At 36.9% G+C, this 21,337-nt stretch overlaps 1 protein-coding gene across 2 annotated transcripts; it reads right to left on the bottom strand.

Moving 5' to 3' along the window:
• Window positions 1-501: 501 nt before the first annotated feature.
• Window positions 502-12,339, bottom strand: xkr8.3 (XK related 8, tandem duplicate 3). 2 transcript variants are annotated; one of them, XM_079828486.1, is made up of 4 exons: window positions 11,758-12,294; window positions 6,903-7,090; window positions 2,517-2,873; window positions 566-2,369 (listed from the first exon to the last, which is right to left on the bottom strand). In XM_079828486.1, the coding sequence occupies exons 1-4, from the start codon at window positions 12,087-12,089 to the stop codon at window positions 2,074-2,076; spliced, it is 1,173 nt and encodes a 390-aa protein (XP_079684612.1). In that variant the 5' UTR covers window positions 12,090-12,294; the 3' UTR covers window positions 566-2,073. The 2 variants fall into 2 exon arrangements, with proteins under 2 accessions (XP_079684611.1, XP_079684612.1); XM_079828485.1 differs by having other exon boundaries at window positions 502-2,873; window positions 11,758-12,339.
• Window positions 12,340-21,337: the final 8,998 nt, after the last annotated feature.

Raw genomic sequence — 21,337 nt, 5'->3', positions numbered from 1 at the left:
CAGAAATGTCAACTGCTGTGTCTAGATGATTTGATATTATGGTCTCAAACCCTCCTTCAGTGTAGATCTATGATATTGTTTGGCTCATTTGATCATCCACCAGGGAAAATCCTCATCTCCACAATAAGCCACAGAATTTGAGGTCTCATTCATGTCTGTAGCACAAACAAGTTAAGCAACTGAAGTTTAATACTTAAAATCCACAACCTTAAATAACAACAGTAATAGTGACACTTTCCTCAGAAAACACCACTAATAATTAAAAAGGCACATACCGGTATTCTCTATACTAAATGCTCAGTTATGGTTAGTGATACCAGAAGTACCAGTCATAATTTGAATTCTTTTAACCACCGCATAAGATTCAAGCCTACAGTAGCTGGAAAATGCCATTCCCAGCTGTGCTTCCCATCAAGCAATCCAACAGGATGTACTAGGCAATAGTTACTTGCAAACAACAAACAGTAAACAGACATTGATGCACAATAGAAGACATTGAATAGTCATAATGGCTGAGTTTATTTAATACATAGACAAAACATTCAACGGAGAACTGACTCAATATCATAACCCATGATTTATTAGATGGCACGGCATTCCACATGGCATGACAAGAGGACACATGTTTGAAAGAGCTTACCAATATCGAATCCTACAGGTTTGTGACCATGCATATGACATCCAACTCTAATGAAACTACAACCACAAACACCAAGTAGCCTACAGGAACCTACAGTAGGGAATATTCACTATTGGGTAATGTTACAATACTACAAGAACTTCTACTGTCAGACATTTGTGCTGAGTAATTGAATGTATTGAAAAATATATTGAAAGTGTAGGCCATAATCATTAACATTCAGATCATTCCAAAGTGAAACATTTTCACAAGATATAATAAAAGAGATAATAGAAGCTAGCAGGATGCTAGGATGATTTACGTACATTCAGATCCACGTTCATGTCTCTGAGGATTTACAGACCAGGCAAATTTGGGTGTAGTCTTCAACAAGTACCAACATGCTTTAGTCAAGAAATCCTGAGGAAATGCTACATGGAAATGATTTTTTTTTTTTTTTTTTTTATTTGTCAATCCTAATGAGATCAAACCCAGTTCATTGAAATTCTGACATTTCAATGAACAGTATAATTCTATATAATTCTGACAGTTTTACACAATACGAAAGTTAAGTTGCGCATAACCTCCATTTTGAAGAATGTTGGTGGCCAAAAAAGTTTTGGAAAAAGGGGAAAAAACACAGACATTTCTCAAAATATCCTTTTAAGTTCCACAGAAGAAACAGACATACAGTTTTGGAATGCCATGAGGGTGAGTAATGACTTGCTGTTGAACATGAACATTGAATGACTTGCTCCTTTTAACAGTCAAAGACAGGGTGGTTTCACTTTCATTATACAGTAGTCTTGATTCTTAGAGGATTTTTGTCTGATCCCATTGATTGACTCTAAATTATGACACAGATTCCATTAACATTCTGTAAACACTTTTGACAATTTTCAAAAAACTCGATGACAAACCTTATTACAATTGAACACAGATATACATGTACAAAAGATAGAAATAGTTTTGGCAAGATGACGAAGGATCAGTCGTTGCACATATTTCTATTCTACATCAAAGAACTGAAAGAACATTCACTGAATCATATTCCACAATAGTTGTGCTTCATGAGTGAAATAAACAAAAAAATACACATTAATTCAGGTCTGTTCCTTACACAAAGCCATAACTTTATATGATTTGGAATAGAGTTCATATGACGTAACAAACCACCTTAATGACTCTTATGTTGTTTTGTCCTTTTTGGAGCTTGTCATCCCACCATCATCTTTTGTGTTCAGTGGAAGAAACAGAAATGTCATGTGGGTGTGAAAAGTCATGACGATTTTAGTTTTGGCTATTGGATATTCCTCCAATACAAACAACAAAATGAATTCAACTGTAATATACAAAACCCATTTGTAACAACAACACTATGTACAGAGAATTCACAATTATAATAAAATATGTAACTGTCAAATTATGTTTTACAGTACCAATACATTATTTGCTTAACATTCATTTGTTTTAATTGCAGAGGAGGTGTTTGTTTTGTAAAAGTTAGCAGCATGTTGGTTCATCCTCTTGTTAAATCTTTGAGAAGCACCACCAATGGCCTGGACAACACTGTGTGGTTCCCCTCCATCCGAAGAACCATCGGCCTGAATAACGCTGTGCCTCTCCCCTCCATCCGAAGCGCCATCGGCCTGAATAAAGATGTGTGGCTCCCTTCCATCCGCAGGTTTTCCAAAATCCACAGGCCGCCACAATTTAGGGTGAAAACAGCAATAGTAGAAAACTTTTATCACTAAGCCCAAGACATAACCAAGAGGGATGGAGATAATCAGACTAATGGCATACGGCTGGGTCGTCTCTGCATCGCGGTAAAACCACCATGTGGCCAACAGGATGCCAGTGTCTGTGATCATAAATGTGTGGTAGATGAGACTCCTACCTCTGGTGTGTCCTTCAGCCACATTAAACCAGCTGAAGTACCAGATTAGACCTATGGTGGCCCGGTAGAGCCATTCTCCCTCTTTGCTGTCCATGAAATCGGTGCCCTGCTTCCAGGCCCAAATCACAAAGAAAGGCCACAAAAACAAGAAGTGAGCAGCAATGTAGGAGGGCAACACGGAGGCAAAGAGAGCAACCGCAGCTACACGTGGGCAAATTAGAAAGAGGTTCCAGAAGAAGTAGACCACAGAGGACAACCAACCCTGCTTGTCCTTGTCAGGCAGAAATGAACGAAGCGACCGATGATAGTCCACCACCATCCAGGCTATAGAAGTAGTGGAGGCGACCACACTCACACCTGTGGAACAGAAACACCAGTGTCAAATTTCAGTGTCTATTTACATCAGTTGTTCACTAATGCTGGGTCATAGACAGAAAGGATAAAAACAATGTGAAATGCATTTAATAAAATCTAACTAATATAAAATGTGCATAGCAGTGCATTATTATTATTAACTAAAACTATTAAGAATCATTTCAGTTCATTGAGCTAAAATATTATATGAAAATATGAAGTTAATATTAAGAAACTTAAACGAAAATTGCAAATGCCACCTTGGCAACTAACTGAAAAGTTAAAGTACTAAAATCACTAAAATTAAAAGTGAAATAAATATGAAATATAACTAAATAGAAATCTTAAAAAAAAAAGCACATCAAAATTATTAAAACTGAAAAATAAATTCAACATTAATAAATACTATAATAGTTTAATTAAATAATACTAGGATATAAAGAAAAATAAGCTCAGCAATATTTGAAAGATATGGTATAACCATCAAGAAAAAAAGAAAAAAAAAAACCTTTTAAAAATGTTAATACACAAGTTTACTTTACTCTAAAAAAAACAAAAAAAAAAACAAATGTAAAAGTTTTTTTTTAATATATATAAATATCTTAATTTTGGGGAGGTGCACCAAATTAAATATTACAACCTGAAATAACCTTAACACCGTGTCTACAGCAGATTCGACAGTTGTTCCGAACCGCACCAAAAAAAAGGCTGTCTACACTGGCGACAATTGCAAATCCACTTCGTATTTTCCTATTAGAAGTAGCGCGAGTACTCGGAGTATGTCAGAAATAGAACAAGCAATCAGTTTGATGTCAGGGATTTGTCGTGTCGCACTGCATCCAGTGTAGACAGCATCATTGATTATAATGGGTTCTATGAGCTTGTGTCACATCGCACTGCTCGCATCTGGTGTAGACACAGTCTGATATATTAAGAGATGATATACAGGGTCAATATAAGGTATAGAGGGTCAACAGGGGTCCTCTCTAAAGCCCTATTCGGACGGGACTAGTTTGAGTTACAATTCTTAACACTCAACGTCTGTGATTTAATGTACCGATTCGGACGGGACTGACATCTCTGATTATTACAGAGGTGGGAGTGTGTGTTTTCTAGAGATGGGCGTTAAAGGTGGTCATGTGCTGTGCTTGCGTGCATCCCGTATGACGTATATGTCTTTTAATTTATTATTTGCCAATATAAATTTAATATATAATGTAATGTAATTTTCACCCCTAGAGGTCACTTATTCAAAACAAAGGCGTAGCTTGATGACGCCTTCAGTTCCCGGAATTATGCAAGTTGTCGTCTTCACCTCTACAGCTGGTGGAAAAGTATCCGATGGGACTCGGGCAGAAATCATATTCATGGATGAGCTAATGTATTAAAGATTTATTAACAGTAGTATAAAGCAAGGTGGGGCTAAGAGCCGTTGGAGCAGAACGAGGCCGCTGGAGTGATTGCTAATGAGAGACAAGCACGACACACAGCTCGAGAGCTGGAGCTTTTATTATGCCACAGACGACCGTTTCTGCTTCTTCCGCTCATGCGTATGTGGGGTAACACAGCACTGTTTTATCATATTAGATACATTTGAGTGTAGAGGTCGACCGATTCATCGGTTTTGCCGATTTATCGGCACCGATAGATGATTGGTGGAGCAATCGGTTATCGGCAAAAATCAATACCGATAGTTTTTCCGGGTTGTGTCCGTTGCTGGAGCGGCTGAGAAGGGTGCGCTGTCATTACACAGTACGAGAGCTCTGAGAAGGGTCTGCTGGCATTATATAGCACGACAGCGGCTGTGCACTGAACGGAGAGCACGCGCTGCACAGAGCGCTGACACACCAGATGTGCGTTTAAAACACAGACAGCGAAACGGTATGAATACAGAACACTTCAGTACATGTTTCCAAATCATTATAAAGTAATTAATTTGTTGACTAGATGCTGCATTAGCATTGAAAGAACAGCAGTATGTATGTACTTTGTAGTCGAGGCTGAGAGGACGTTAGCAGTAGCCCGAACAGTTAAAACAATGTAACAACTCGTGACTAGAGAAAGCAAACTGTATCGTCAAGCATCCGACAGAAATATAAACAAATCAGAAACGTATTGGATTTCAAAACATATTTTGTTGTTTTGATTAAGATAATTGCCAAATGTTCTAAAAAGCTGACTGTTTGGATTTATGAAATGGTAACACTTTATAGAAATATTCCATTTGTAACATTAAGTATTGTTCATTGTTAGTTTTATCTATTAACCTTAGTTAATGCAATATGAACTAAAATGAATTATCAAGGTACAATTGCATTGATCAAATATTAATACATGCTGTAAAATGTATATTGCATAATGCATATAGTTCATGTGAGCTAGCTAAATAAGCTAATACCTCCTTGTTAACAAATGGGACTTGCTGTCTGTTACCGATGACATTTACATTAATTTTTCTATTATAGTTAAAGGAACATGCATTTCTAATATTTTTTTAATGTTAAAATTATTTTCTGTAGAATTTGTTCTGTTAGAACTTTTTTAAATGTATCCATATTTACATTTATAATTTAGCAATTTTCATGGTTTAGTACTATTTTTTTTTTAATTTCTTGTAATAAAGTTCAGCGCTGTTTTACTTAGAGTGTTATGTTTATTTATTTATTTATTGATTGATTGATTCATTTATTTTTATCCAGTACACATTTTAAAAACTATCGGTTGATTAATCGGTTATCGGTAAGTGTGGTCCAACCTAATTATCGGTAAAATCCACTATCGGTCTACCTCTATTTGAGTGTGTTGAAAGTTACGTTATAATGCTCTGTGTGTTTGCTCTGTGGCTACTATAAGACACTTGTTGCACACTGCAGTAGGCTAGATCGATATTAAGCATGGTAAAACATGGAACTCGCGGTAAATCAAGAAACCAAGATTTAAACAGTAAGACTAACTGTGTTGAGCTATATAACAATCATTCGCTTTCTGTTGATGAATGTATCCAAACAGTTGCTCACCTGTCTAATAAAACACATAATATCTTAAAGCGTCTTTGGCGTTTCCATGGGTTTTTACAAAATAAAATCAGAAATTGTGGGTAACGCAGGTATGATGAAATTGATAGGTGCCGTTTCTCTGGATTTAAACATTCTTGGAAACTTTGGGATAATGTATAACACAAATCAACAAAATATATAACATTCACGAGTTTATAGCAGTGGCAGTTTATGATAAACTTGCATAAGTGAGCAGAGGAATCTAGACAAGTATCTTATTCTTACCTGACACTGATATTAAAATGGGCAGTCTTCGCAGTTTCAGCTAATACAACATCAGCAATCAGAGACATTCGCATTCAGACAGGCTTACATTTCTCAGAGGATAGAGTTTGCTGAAAAACAGTAGGTCATTTGCCCTGGAATTTTTTTACAAAGGTTGTGTATGAAAAACACTGACTTGGCAGATTCAGACAGAAATATTTATTTATTTATTTTATTTTTTTGTGGACATTTTAAGTAGTGCACCACTAATTAAAAAGTTTTTTTCTAAAAAATAATAATAGAATCTGTCAAACTACTTAATGTTTTCGTTTTTAAGAATTTCATTCTTGTATTGACGCTTTTTTCTTCATTATGATATTAAGATGTATTATAACCTTGGCATTTCATGCACCCCTAACTCTACATAAGGAAGTTTAGTACTGCATTGAATGTCCAATGTAAAATCATAAACCTGTTGATGTCTATGTAGGAAGATCAGATTTCTGCACTTCCATGTTAAGGCTCAAGTTTCTCAAATCAAACTAGATGAACTAAGAGGAAATTCTTTTTACCACAAACCGACAAGAGGAAATGGAGCATAAATTGGAGGAAGTGTTTTTTTCAATTAAGAGGTTTTAATGTAAATTACAGCATTTACTAATAATGGGTGAATCTCATGTGGATGGTCATCCCTCGAGCTGATTGGATGTCATAAGTTTTATAGTGAAGTAGTTATTAGCATCATTAAAGCAGAAGCATAGTGGTTACCCACATTGTACCATCCTTGCGTGGTTGTTGCGTAGAATGATGTACATCATGAGGGTGAGCTGGGGAGCGCTCTCGCAGAACGTCTCAATGAGACGCAGCATGCTGAGGTCATGGGTCAGATAAACTGCATACTCAGACCCACGCCCCCCTTGCCACCACACACGAAAGCCCTGGCAGATAGCTGATACGTGCCTAAGGAAAAAAAAGAGAGTATATTATGAACTAAACACTATGGAAAAAGGAGACAAATAACTTTTTTTGTATATGACCATGTTTTGTAGACAATAGTGTAGAATCCAGCCGTCTATGATAGCTTGGACTTTTATACTTACTTCCATTACATCCAAAACACATTACAAAACTCTGAACATACAGCATCAACAACATTCAAATCCACACACACACACACACACACACACACACACACACACACACACACACACACACACACACACACACACACACACACACACACACACACACACACACACACACACACACACACACACACACACACACACACACACACACACACACACACACACACACACACACACACACACACACACACAATCAAGTGCTGAACTACTACCAAAGAAAAGTGAATGTCACACAAACACAGTGAGTTATTAAGCAGTAGTTTTGTCATCGTCTTAAATGAGATGACCCAACAGTGACAAACAACTCAAGTATTAGGAAATGAGGAAATGTCAACATGACTCTGCAGTCACTTGGTTCAGGACGTGCTACCATAGAAATACTGTGTTTTTACACTGTCCATTTTAGTATCATGTATCATATGAAGGTTTATGGATATAGATCTATTCAGTTATCATCATGATATTATCATCTAATACACATACATACACTCACCTAAAGGATTATTAGGAACACCTGTTCAATGTCTCATTAATGCAATTATCTAATCAACCAATCACATGGCAGTTGCTTCAATGCATTTAGGAGTGTGGTCCTGGTCAAGACAATCTCCTGAACTCCAAACGGAATGTCGGAATGGGAAAGAAAGGTGATTTAAGCAATTTTGAGCGTGGCATGGTTGTTGGTGCCAGACGGGCCGGTCTGAGTATTTCACAATCTGCTCAGTTACTGGGATTTTCACGCACAACCATTTCTAGGGTTTACAAAGAATGGTGTGAAAAGGGAAAAACATCCAGTATGCGGCAGTCCTGTGGGCGAAAATGCATTGTTGATGCTAGAGGTCTGAGGACAATGGGCCGAATGATTCAAGCTGATAGAAGAGCAACTTTGACTGAAATAACAACTCGTTACAACCGAGGTATGCAGCAAAGCATTTGTGAAGCCACAACACGCACAACCTTGAGGTGGATGGGCTACAACAGCAGAAGACCCCACCGGGTACCACTCATCTCCACTACAAATAGGAAAAAGAGGCTACAATTTGCACGAGCTCACCAAAATTGGACAGTTGAAGACTGGAAAAATGTTGCCTGGTCTGATGAGTCTCGATTTCTGTTGAGACATTCAGATGGTAGAGTCAGAATTTGGCGTAAACAGAATGAGAACATGGATCCATGCCTTGTTACCACTGTGCAGGCTGGTGGTGGTGGTGTAATGGTGTGGGGGATGTTTTCTTGGCACACTTTAGGCCCCTTAGTGCCAATTGGGCATCGTTTAAATGCCACGGCCTACCTGAGCATTGTTTCTGACCATGTCCATCCCTTTATGACCACCATGTCCCCATCCTCTGATGGCTACTTCCAGCAGGATAATGCACCATGTCACAAAGCTCGAATCATTTCAAATTGGTTTGTTGAACATGACAATGAGTTCACTGTACTAAAATGGCCCCCACAGTCACCAGATCTCAACCCAATAGAGCATCTTTGGGATGTGGTGGAACGGGAGCTTCGTGCCCTGGATGTGAATCCCACAAATCTCCATCAACTGCAAGATGCTATCCTATCAATATGGGCCAACATTTCTGAAGAATGCTTTCAGCACCTTGTTGAATCAATGCCACGTAGAATTAAGGCAGTTCTGAAGGCGAAAGGGGGTCAAACACAGTATTAGTATGGTGTTCCTAATAATCCTTTAGGTGAGTGTATATATAAATAATTAAACAGTGGAATTCCAAGAGCAATTCTTATTCTAAAAATTAAAATGAATAAAAAAAAAGATATTAAATCTGTCATTCACTTGTCAGAATAAAAACTGTGCTTGTCCGGAAATTTTTATTTTCGTGTGTGTGTGTAATTTATTCTGAAGCAATATTCTCACCAGTGTTTAATCAACTTTGACATATTTAAATTTTTTTACAACATTTTTAAACATTTTTTCCCATAATCTTATTAAATATAGGCTATGCTTCAGATTTAATTTTATATTCTTAAATTTGATCTATAAATTAAACTAGAGTAAGACACAATAGGGCTGTTTCCAATCAATTTAAATAATTTATACTGAAAAATTACAATTGTATTAAATAATGTTATGAGATTGTTGTAAATATTTTTTTAATATACAAATAAGTTGTAAAGAATGAAACAACTTATAAAAAAAAATCGTGTTTAAACATGAAACTAAACCGCCAGTAGGTGGCGACAGGAGACCGTCTTAATGAGTGAGTCATTGAGTCGATTCATTCGAACGGCTGATTCATTCTACTATCCCTTTAATATGCATCAATTTATGTCCAATTTATTCAGTTAAGAAGATTATACAATGTTTTTTGTTTTTATTTTTCCATTTGATTATTAAATCTATGTAGTGTTTCTTACTACATGTTAAATAGGCTACTGTACCTGAAAAACTGAAGTTGTTTTAATTTGTATATTTTTTTTAATTGTATTTCTTATTGTTTGTAATTTGCTTCTGTTCCTATTTTTAATATCAAAAACAAAATAAAATTGCCTGCCTTGCTTTATAACAGGAGACTGCCAGTCAGTCATGTGTGTAATGGTCATCTTAATGGCATTTGCATATAATTGGATTGACTAAAATGGGAAAGCTAACATTTAATTCAGTGAGAGTTTTTTCTTCAAGACCTATTAAACTGTCTACCGCAGTCAAATAGGAAAAGTAACAAAACAGTAAACAACAATCAAATGTATGATATTTAAATCCAAATGTGATTCAAAATCGAGAATAATTTTTTATTTAAATCATGACCTCAAGAATCGATTTGAATCAAATCATAAAAGATACCAAGAGATTCCCACCCCTATAAATTAATAAAATATTAGATTAAACAAATTTGATATTAATAAAATAAAAAAATTAAAAAATCTAACGTTAAATAAAAAAAAATAGATAATGAAAATTAGATTAAACAAATACATTTTAAATACGCAGTACAGTAGTATAGTGAGTAGAAAAAATATTTTGCTGCTTATTTTCAAGAATTTTGGTAATGCCACAGTTTTTTGTTAGCAGATCAAGATCTAAGGGTTTACTTTTAAGGAAGGATGTAAATATATCGTTTTGCATGTTTTGAATAAAATTCATTCAAAGGAAAGAGTCAGCTCACTGACTAGGTTCATATAACAAAAGTCACTAGGATATACACCACAAGCTGTTACTTGCCGTTATCAAGAAACGATTGCATGTCTGTTACACAATCGGAATGTGACAGATTTAGCCATAGAAAAAGCACAAATAATACAATTACATTATCAATAATTTATGAAAACATGTATTGCTTTAACTCAAATAAGTTAAGCTATTTTCAACTCAAGTTTAAGTCATACAATATTCAACTAATTTTTAAAAATTAGTTTAATGTAATTTAAGTTGAAATAACTTAAACATCCAAGTTGATTGTAAATAATTTAAGGCGGTATTTTTTATTTAATTTCGGAGTGCCTTGTTGGCAAGCGCTATTTACACTACCTCCACCCAACAATGCCTGGTTGGGCCACACAAGCTTAAAAAAGACGCATGCGTTTCAACGTCTTCAGTGGCGTAGTCAGCAGAGCGTAAGGCTCATGGAGCTGGCTCTTCTCCCTTTTCCCATCACATCACATAGGAAAGGCATTTACTTTGAATAAAAATGAAGAAAGTGTTCTAAAAGTGGATAAAGTGCCAAACGAAATGTATAATAATAATAAAATATGTAGGCTATTGGGTAGCGTTAGGGGGGTAGGTGTAGGGAGGGCTTTTATTGTCCCATTAAGGCATCCATTTAATAATTTTAATACATATAATCATTTACACTGTTATTATTGCATCCTGTTTACGTACAACAATTCTGAGGTGAAAATAATGTGTATCTGCCAAAAAGTATAAATAGCCTCTAATTACCATTTACACATATTGCAAAGAACTGCTACTTTTACATGGTGTTAAATAGAATATATATCACCATTTTCACTTAGTGTAAATAGCATTACTAAGAAAATGCATTAACTTGGATACATATATAACTATTTTCACTCTACTTTTCAATTTATTTCAAGTTTTTTTTAATAAAACAAATAAAAAAAAGATGCATATGAAAATAAAATAACGTGACGTTGCAAATTCTTATTAAACTATTTTAGATTTATTTAAAGTCAAGTAGGCTACACTGTAAAAAATGCTAAGTGTTAATAATAGCTTAGCATCTATCGCTATTTACACAGTGTAAATAGCAATTATCGCTATTTTCACTTAGTGTAAATAGAATCTAGTAGCTATTTACACAGCTTTTTTACAGTGTAGCCTACTTAACTTTAAATCTAAAATAAACATGAGTTTGTTAAGTTGCAAAGACCATGTTATTTTATTTTTTTGTGTGTTTTTTATTCATGTTTTATATATTTTTTTAAAAACTTGAAATAAATTGAAATGTTGAGCATCTGAAAATAAACAGCGACTGATTGAAGTAGCTGCAGTCTCACCTGATGAAGAAGCCCAGCTGACACACATGCAGGAGGAGCAACAATTTGACTCTTTTCGCTTCACTGAAGAGAACGGTGTTCCCAGAGGACGCTTGAGACTCAAACTCCTCCAAAGGACGATCATACTGAAGCCAAAACCAGCTAAACAGCTGAATTACGACAGATGACATCAGCATGAAGCCCACCAAGACCCCGAACCACATGAAATCTCCATGTGTGTAGAACTCCTTCGCCACCCACAGATCCGAGCCCACGTCAAACAGAAACGTGCACACGCCGATAACAGTAAAAACAAAATCCAGACAGGAATACTTGGGAAAACTCGACTCCATGATAGGATGAGCTTCAAAACAGAAGCAGCTGATTGAAGTTCAGCCACAGCATGCATTTAGCCGTGAACCGTTAGCATTCTTGAGGTAACAGGCAAAACACACAGCAGTTCCGTATCTTAGGTTAATCCTCATTATTTACGTAAACGACAAATCGGCGAGTAAATACTTCTCTTCAGAGCCATTTCTATTGCAGCAGATAGACGATGACATTTTTGAACAACCCACAAGTCACCCATACTTTCAGTGGTATAATTTAAGTCACGCCCACGTGACGTCACACTGCAACTTGGGTGGTAAATGTTTTATAACAACGGTAAAATGTTCACATACACAGATCAAATGTTTTTGCACATAATTGGTACATTTTAAATCAATGGCTTGTAAAAATTATGATGTATCAATTAAATTTCATGACTTTTATTCAGAAATGGCAAACCAATTTTTGTAGAAAATGCAATAATAATAGTTATTATTTATTAATTTTGTTTTCATTATTATTATAATTAATAAATACAAGTCTGGATGTTACAATTATTTTAGTAGTTACGTGAAACAAGTTTCAAATATTTTAATGAAATATATATTTCTTTTTGACCATCAGAGAGCAGTGTTGCACTGTAGTCCTTTAAAATTGACTGATCAACAACACATACAATAAATAAATAAATAAATAGTTACGATAGAGATATATAAATATAATATAATATAATATAATATATATTATATATATTATAAATTATAATATATATATATATATATATATATATATATATATATATATATATATATATATATATATATATATATATATATATATATATATATATATATATATATATATATATATTACATATATTATATTACATTGTATTATATATATATTATATTATATATATATATATTATACTAATTATATATAAATATAATATATATATATATATATATATAATATATATATAAATAATATAATATATATAAATAATATAATATATTATATTATTTATATATATTATATTTATATATATTATATTAATTTGATTATATATATATATATATATATATATATATATATATATATATATATATATATATATATATATATATATATATATATATATATATATATATATATATATATATATATATATTAAACACAATGGCACGAAAAAGTATGTGAACCACTTGCAGAATCTGTGAAAATGGGAATAATTTTAACTAAGAGGGATCATACAAAATGCATGTTATTTTTTATTTAGTACTGTCCTGAATAAGATATTTTACATAAAAAAATGTTTACATATAGTCCGCAAGACAAAAAAAATAGCTGAATTTATTAAAATAACCCTGATAAAAAGTTCATGAACCATTGATTCTCAGTGCTGTGTGTCGTTCCCTGGATGATCCACGGCTTTTTTTTTTTTTGTGATGGTTGTTCATGAGCCCCTTGTTTGTCCTGAGCAGTAAAACTTCCCAATGTTCTTCAGAAAAATCCTGCAGGTCCTGCACATTCTTCAGTTTTCCAGCCTCTTTTTCATATTTGAACCCTCTACAGCAATGACTGTATGATTTTAAGATCCATCTTTTCACACTGAGGACAATTGAGGGACTCAAACACAACTACTAAAAAAGGTTCAAACATTCACTGATGCTCCAGAAGGAAACACAATGCATTAAGAGCCAGGGGGTGAAAACCTATTGAATTTGAAAATCAAGGTAAATTGTACTTAATTAATTTGTCTTCCGGGAAACATGCAAGTATCTTCTGTTGCTTCTGAAGGGCAGTACTAAATGAAATTTTTTTTTAAAAACAAAATAAGAAAAATTTGGACATCTTCCTCCTGTTCAAAAGTTGTCAAAGTGAGGCCAAAATGAATGGGAGTCAATGGAATGCTAACAGCAGGTGATGGCTTGGTTAGCAATGGCTACCCCTATGGAAGGTACGCTTTCCGGGGGCTAGATTACCCCCTTGCTTTCACTTTGATATTTTAGCGCCGATATATACCTAGCCGAATTGCACTGTAGGGGGCAAGAGAGAACAAGTCTTCGAACCTGTGTGTATGCCTATTGCCTACTAGTGTTGTCGGTTGTGTGACCGGTCTGAATTTCGCGTGGGGTTGCACATAACGTTAATTCTATTAATTCCCGCAGATTTCATGCTCGCATCTGAAGCGCACACACACATACCGCAATAAAGCCGGCTCTGACATACAAGTGCAAAAATGAGCTCCTTTTTCCAGTTTATTAATGGTCAAATACACTCAAAAATGTCTCAATGCCCATCTTGGTGAGTTAAGTCGTAACCAGCTCACAGGAACAGTGTTTGGGATGTGCGTCAGGTTTTAAAGGGACAGAAGTTATTTATTATTCAAACTACAAAAAGACAAACGATCACTTACGAGCACACATATTCTGAATGCCTTCGGCAGAATTCAAATGAGCCATTTTAATCTAGATTAATTCCAAGATTACAGTGAGATTAATCTAGATTAAAAAAATGTATCTATGCCCACCACTAATATATATATATATATATAAATAAAATGTAACATAATATATATAATAAAATATAATATATATATAATTAAATGTAATTATATATATATATATATATATATATATATATATATATATATATATATATATATATATATATATATATATATATTTATATTTATATAATAAAATGTAATATATATATAATAATATGTAATATAATATATATATATATATATATATATATATATATATATATATATATATATATATATATATATATATATATATATATATATATATATATATATATATATATATATATATATATATATATATATATATAATAAAATGTAATATAAAATGTAATATATATATATATATATATATATATATTAGGGCTGTCAAAAGATTAATCGCGATTAATCGCATCCAAAATAAAAGTTTGTGTTTACATAATATATGTGTGTGTACTCTGTTAATTATTATTTATATATAAATACACACATTCATGTATATATTTAAGAAATATTTGCATGTATATACTGTATATACATTTATATAATCTATAATATATATATAAATATAAATGTTTTATATATAAAAATAATATTTTTTTCTTAAATATATACATGCTTGTGTGTGTATTTATATATAAATAATAATTAACAGAGTACACACACATATATTATGTAAACACAAACTTTTATTTTGGATGCGATTAATCGCGATTAATCTTTTGTCAGCCCTAATAAAAATGTAATTATATATATATATATATATATATATATATATATATATATATATATATATATATATATATATATATATTACATTGTAATTATATATATATGTGTGTGTAATTATATATATATGTGTGTGTGTGTAATTATATATATATATATATATATATAATTACATTTATATATATATAATTACATTTATATATATATATATAATTACACACACACACATATATATAATTACACACACACACATATATATATAATTACACACACATATATATATAATTACACACACACACATATATATATATATAATTACACACACATATATATATATACTACTGTTTAGCTTTCTGTTGTCAATACATTTGATAATTTCTTGTCCTGGCCTTTGCGCATATATATATATATATATATATATATATATATATATATATATATATATATATATATATATATATACTCCTCCTTGAACTGCCACCTTAACGTGGTGGAGGGGTTTGAGTACCCGAATTAACCTAGGGGCTATGTTGTCCGGGGCTATATGCCCCTGGTAGGGTCTCCCAAGGCAAACAGGTCCTAGGTGACGGGTCAGACTAAGAGCAGTTCAAAAAACCCTTATGATGACAAAAAAAAAGAGGACCGTGACGTCGCCCGGTACGGCGCAGCCGGGGCCCCACCCTGGAGCCAGGCCTGGGGTTGGGGCTCGTATGCGAGCGCCTGGTGGCCGGGCCTTCCCCCACGGGGTCCGGCCGGGCTCAGCCCAAAGGAGCGACGTGGGGACACCTTCCCGTGGGCCCACCACTCACGGGAGGGACCGTAAGGGGCCGGTGCAGAGAAGATCGGGCAGCAGTCGAAGGCAGGAGCCTAGACAACCCGATCCCTGGACACGGAAACTGGCTCTTGGGACATGGAATGTCACCTCACTGGCGGGGAAGGAGCCTGAGATTGTGCGTGAGGTTGAGAGGTTCCGACTAGAGATAGTCGGAATCACCTCTACACACGGCTTGGGCTCTGGAACCACACTCCTCTAGAGAGGATGGACTCTTCACCACTCCGGAGTTGCCCATGGTGAGAGGCGGCGGGCTGGTGTGGGTTTGCTTATAGCCCCCCAGCTCTGCCGCCATGTGTTGGAGTTCACCCCGGTGAACGAGAGGGTCGTTTCCCTGCGGCTTCGGCTCAGGGATAGGTCTCTCACTGTTGTTTGTGCCTACGGGCCGAACGGCAGTGCAGAGTACCCGGCCTTCTTGGTGTCCCTGGGAGGGGTGCTGGAAAGTGCTCCGACTGGGGACTCCGTCGTTCTACTGGGGGACTTCAACGCCCACATGGGCAATGACAGTGACACCTGGAGGGGCGTGATTGGGAGGAACGGCCCCCCTGATCTGAACCCGAGTGGTGTTCAGTTATTGGACTTCTGTGCTAGTTACGGTTTGTCCATAACGAACACCATGTTCAGGCATAAGAGTGTCCATCAGTGCACATGGCACCAGGACACTCTAGGTCGTAGGTCAATGATCGACTTTGTGGTCGTTTCATCTGACCTGCGGCCGTATGTCTTGGACACTCGGGTGAAGAGAGGGGCGGAGCTGTCAACTGATCACCACCTGGTGGTGAGTTGGATCCGATGGCGGTGGAGGAAGCTGGACAGACCCGGCAGACCCAAACGTACTGTGAGGGTCTGCTGGGAACGTTTGGCCGAGTCTCCTGTCAGAGAGATCTTCAACTCCTACCTCCGGCAGAACTTCGACCGGATCCCGAGGGAGGCTGGAGATATTGAGTCCGAATGGACCATGTTCTCCACCTCCATTGTCAAAGCGGCCGCTCGGAGCTGTGGCCGTAAGGTCTCTGGTGCATGTCGAGGCGGCAATCCCCGAACCCGGTGGTGGACACCGGAAGTAAGGGATGCCGTCAAGCTGAAGAAGGAGTCCTATCGGGCCTGGCTGGCTTGTGGGACTCCTGAGGCAGCTGACATGTACCGGCAGGCTAAGTGGACTGCAGCCCGGGTGGTTGTGGAGGCAAAAACTCGGGCCTGGGAGGAGTTCGGTGAGGCCATGGAAAAGGACTATCGGCTGGCCTCGAAGAGATTCTGGCAAACCGGCCGGCGCCTCAGGAGGGGGAAGCAGTGCCCTACCAACGCTGTTTACAGTGGCGATGGGCGGCTGTTGACCTCAACTGGGGATGTCGTCGGACGGTGGAAGGAATACTTCGAGGATCTCCTCAATCCCGCCATCACGCCTGCCATTGAGGAAGCAGAGGCTGGGGGCTCAGAGGAGGACTCGTCCATCACCCAAGCTGAAGTCACCGAGGTGGTCAAGAAACTCCTCGGTGGCAAGGCACCGGGGGTGGATGAGATCCGCCCTGAGTACCTCAAGTCTCTGGATGTTGTGGGGCTGTCTTGGCTGACACGCCTCTGCAACATCGCGTGACGGTCGGGGACAGTGCCTCTGGGATGGCAGACCGGGGTGGTGGTCCCTCTTTTTAAGAAGGGGGACCGGAGGGTGTGTTCCAACTACAGGGGGATCACACTTCTCAGCCTCCCTGGGAAAGTCTATGCCAGGGTACTGGAGAGGAGAATACAGCCGATAGTAGAACCTCGGATTCAGGAGGAACAGTCTGGTTTTCGTCCCGGTCGTGGAACACTGGACCAGCTCTATACCCTCTACAGGGTGCTGGAGGGTTCATGGGAGTTTGCCCAACCAGTCCACATGTGTTTTGTGGATTTGGAGAAGGCATTCGACTGTGTCCCTCGCGGCATCCTGTGGAGGGTGCTCGGGGAGTATGGGGTCCGGGGTCCTTTGCTGAGGGCTGTCCGGTCCCTGTATGACCGAAGCAGGAGTTTGGTCCGCATTGCCGGCAGTAAGTCAGACTTGTTCCCGGTGCATGTTGGACTCCGGCAGGGCTGCCCTTTGTCGCCGGTTCTGTTCATAATTTTTATGGACAGAATTTCTAGGCGCAGCCAGGGGCCGGAGGGTGTCAGGTTTGGGGACCACGCGGTTTCGTCTCTGCTCTTTGCGGATGACGTTGTCGTGTTGGCCCCTTCTAACCAGAACCTTCAGCATGCACTGGGACGGTTTGCAGCCGAGTGTGAAGCGGCTGGGATGAGGATCAGCACCTCCAAATCCGAGGCCATGGTCCTCAGTCGGAAAAGGGTGGTTTGCCCTCTTCAGGTTGGTGGAGAGTTCCTGCCTCAAGTGGAGGAGTTCAAGTATCTAGGGGTCTTGTTCACGAGTGAGGATGGAACGGGAGATTGACAGACGGATCGGTGCAGCTTCTGCAGTAATGCGGTCGATGTACCGGTCTGTTGTGGTGAAGAAAGAGCTAAGCCGTAAGGCGAAGCTCTCGATTTACCGGTCAATCTACGTTCCTACTCTCACCTATGGTCATGAGCTTTGGGTCATGACCGAAAGGACAAGATCCCGGATACAGGCGGCCGAAATGAGTTTTCTCCGCAGGGTGGCTGGGCGCTCCCTTAGAGATAGGGTGAGGAGCTCAGTCACTCGGGAGGAACTCAGAGTAGAGCCGCTGCTCCTCCACATCGAGAGGGGTCAGCTGAGGTGGCTCGGGCATATGTTCCGGATGCCTCCTGAACGTCTTCCCGGGAAGGTGTTTCGGGCATGTCCAACCGGGAGGAGGCCCCGGGGAAGACCTAGGACACGCTGGAGGGACTATGTCTTCCGGCTGGCCTGGGAACGCCTCGGTGTACCCCCGGAAGAGCTAGAGGAAGTGTCTAGGGAGAGGGAAGTCTGGGCATCTCTGCTTAGACTGCTGCCCCCGCGACCCGGCCCTGGATAAAGCGGAAGAAGATGGATGGATGGATGTGTATATATATATATATATATATATATATATATATATATATATATATATATATATATATATATAAAGGCCAGGACAAGAAATTAACAAATGTATTGACAACAGAAAGCTACAAAAAACTAAAAGATATAAACCTTAAAGTAAGGACTGGTGAGCAAACTAATCTAACCTCAGAGGAAAAACCTTCCTTAACTACACAGAAAAATAAATAAATAAATAAACACAAAAGAATCTTCCGGGTCAGCTTACTTATATGCTTTCCCTCGATTCTAACGTAACTAAACAAAGCTCTGGTGGGAAAAGGGAAAGTAGGCCAAACATGTGAGGTAGGCCAAACATGAAGTGCCATATTTTATGTGAAATATCTTTCTTTATATACATGGGTCAATGACAACTAAGATAATAAAACTGAGAAATCAAAATTAAGTTTAAAACATCTCCCAAGTAGAAATGTGAAGTTAATGTTGGTTTCATACATTTTGGAAAAATATTTATACCATTTGCCACAAGATCTTACATTTAATAAGTCCAAAAATGTCAAGTGATAATCAATTAAAAAGTAATTGAATACAAGTGTATACAAAATGTTTGTCGATTTTTATTTATTTATTTACAGATGGGCCTATCATGTCATGTTTGGGTCATGGATTATTATAATATATATTTATTATTATTATATTATGTTCAGTTTCAGGTAAGAAAAAGTTAATATTTTTAGGTTTTAGGTAGGGCGCACTTACCTATAATTATAGTATCTGGTATCATTATAAGGGGAAAAAAGCTGTTTCTTTGCCATTTCAAGTTTATTTCTTAATACTCTGATTGTAGAACTGATCGTCTTCATCCAATCAGCTTCTATGAATCACGTTGTCATTACAACAAATTGGCTCTTGCTGCTGCCCTCTGTGGTTTTCTCAGTGTGAAATTAATGACCAAACGAGAGTTTTCAATCATTAATTTGAAAGAAGTCGATTAATTTCTTTGCGAAACACGTGAAAATGCAAGTCAAGTTTAAGTTTTTTTTTTTTAAACCGTCACTCCAGCTTTTAATTTCCCATCGACCACAGAGGTGAATAGGATGACATTCGATCAGCTAAGACACTCTCACATTGTAAAATCACTTGACTATTCAGTGTTATACATATTTCGTTTTAAAATTATTTGAAATGTGTCTTGAAGTGAAGTTTTGAGTGTGTGTAGTTTCATGAGTGTAGGCTACGTTTGCATAACACCGATTCCCTAGTAGTCCAACTATATAGTATTAACATTCATTTTATATTTTATATAATCGTTTGTTTGTTTGTTTGTTTTTTGTAGACATGCGAGTAAGAAAAATACACGTGAGCAAGACAACGGCAAGCATGACGTGGAAAACTGATGTTCAGGTAAACAACAAAAGATCATCATAGGTGTCATAGAACACTTTCCGTTAGAACGTTGAAGGTGGAAAGATGAAGGAGATTTGAATCTTTCATGAGACCAGGGGCCTATACCATGAAGCCGGTTTAGCTGGCTAGCAAGATATGTTGAAGCTTAGTTTGTGCTAAGGCTGGGTTTTGGGTACCATTAAAATGGTTTGGCTTTTAGCAGTGTTCATCTCCATAGTAACTTAAGCTCCATGGCTAACCTGCTCCAGAGCAGGTTATGTTCTGGATAAGAGATCAAACTGAAATTGGACCAATCAGCTGTGAGCAAAGTGACACATTTATGATGCAATAAAGTCACTCCCCCTGTTTCTACTCCATATTAAAAGTCACTACATAGCAAATGGCTATTAAAGACTAAAGCGTCTGGCTTTTACAATGATTATTTATAATAATAATAATAATTTTGAATGTTTTAGATATCATTTATGTAATTATTATACCCATAATCAATTACACATGTATCATTTTAGTTAATCAATCATTAATAGGCACTTATTTGTATGACCTTTATATAGGCTATTTATATTAATTTCAACTAAGCTTTAAAATCAATAAATAAAGCTATGCAAATTACTACATGCAAGCTTTAATGTTCAATTCTCTATATATCAACTAAACTAACTTCATAACTTTTACTTGCATTGACGTAGTGAATATTTTCTTTAAGTTGTACTCTTTCATAGACAGCTCTTTTCTTCTTGCTGTGTAAATTTGTTTAAATTCTTAATATTTTTCAATAATGTAATATTCTGCAGAAGAGAGAAAT

The sequence above is a fragment of the Gobio gobio genome (assembly GCF_949357685.1).
Source record: "Gobio gobio genome assembly, chromosome: 11".
Taxonomy (NCBI): Eukaryota; Metazoa; Chordata; class Actinopteri; order Cypriniformes; family Gobionidae; genus Gobio; species Gobio gobio.
Note: the sequence above shows the minus strand (reverse complement) of the source record. Positions and strands in the feature narration are given on the sequence as shown.

What these genes read in the sequence shown, in the direction of transcription:
- xkr8.3 (XM_079828485.1), bottom strand. Translation starts at nt 12,089, where the DNA reads ATGGAGTCGAGTTTTCCCAAGTATTCCTGTCTGGATTTTGTTTTTACT. An exon ending in CAGCTGGGCTTCTTCATCAG is followed by an intron (nt 7,091 to 11,757) that starts GTGAGACTGCAG and finishes TTTTTTCCTTAG; the next exon opens with GCACGTATCAGCTATCTGCC. An exon ending in CCACGCAAGGATGGTACAAT is followed by an intron (nt 2,874 to 6,902) that starts GTGGGTAACCAC and finishes TCTGTTCCACAG; the next exon opens with GTGTGAGTGTGGTCGCCTCC.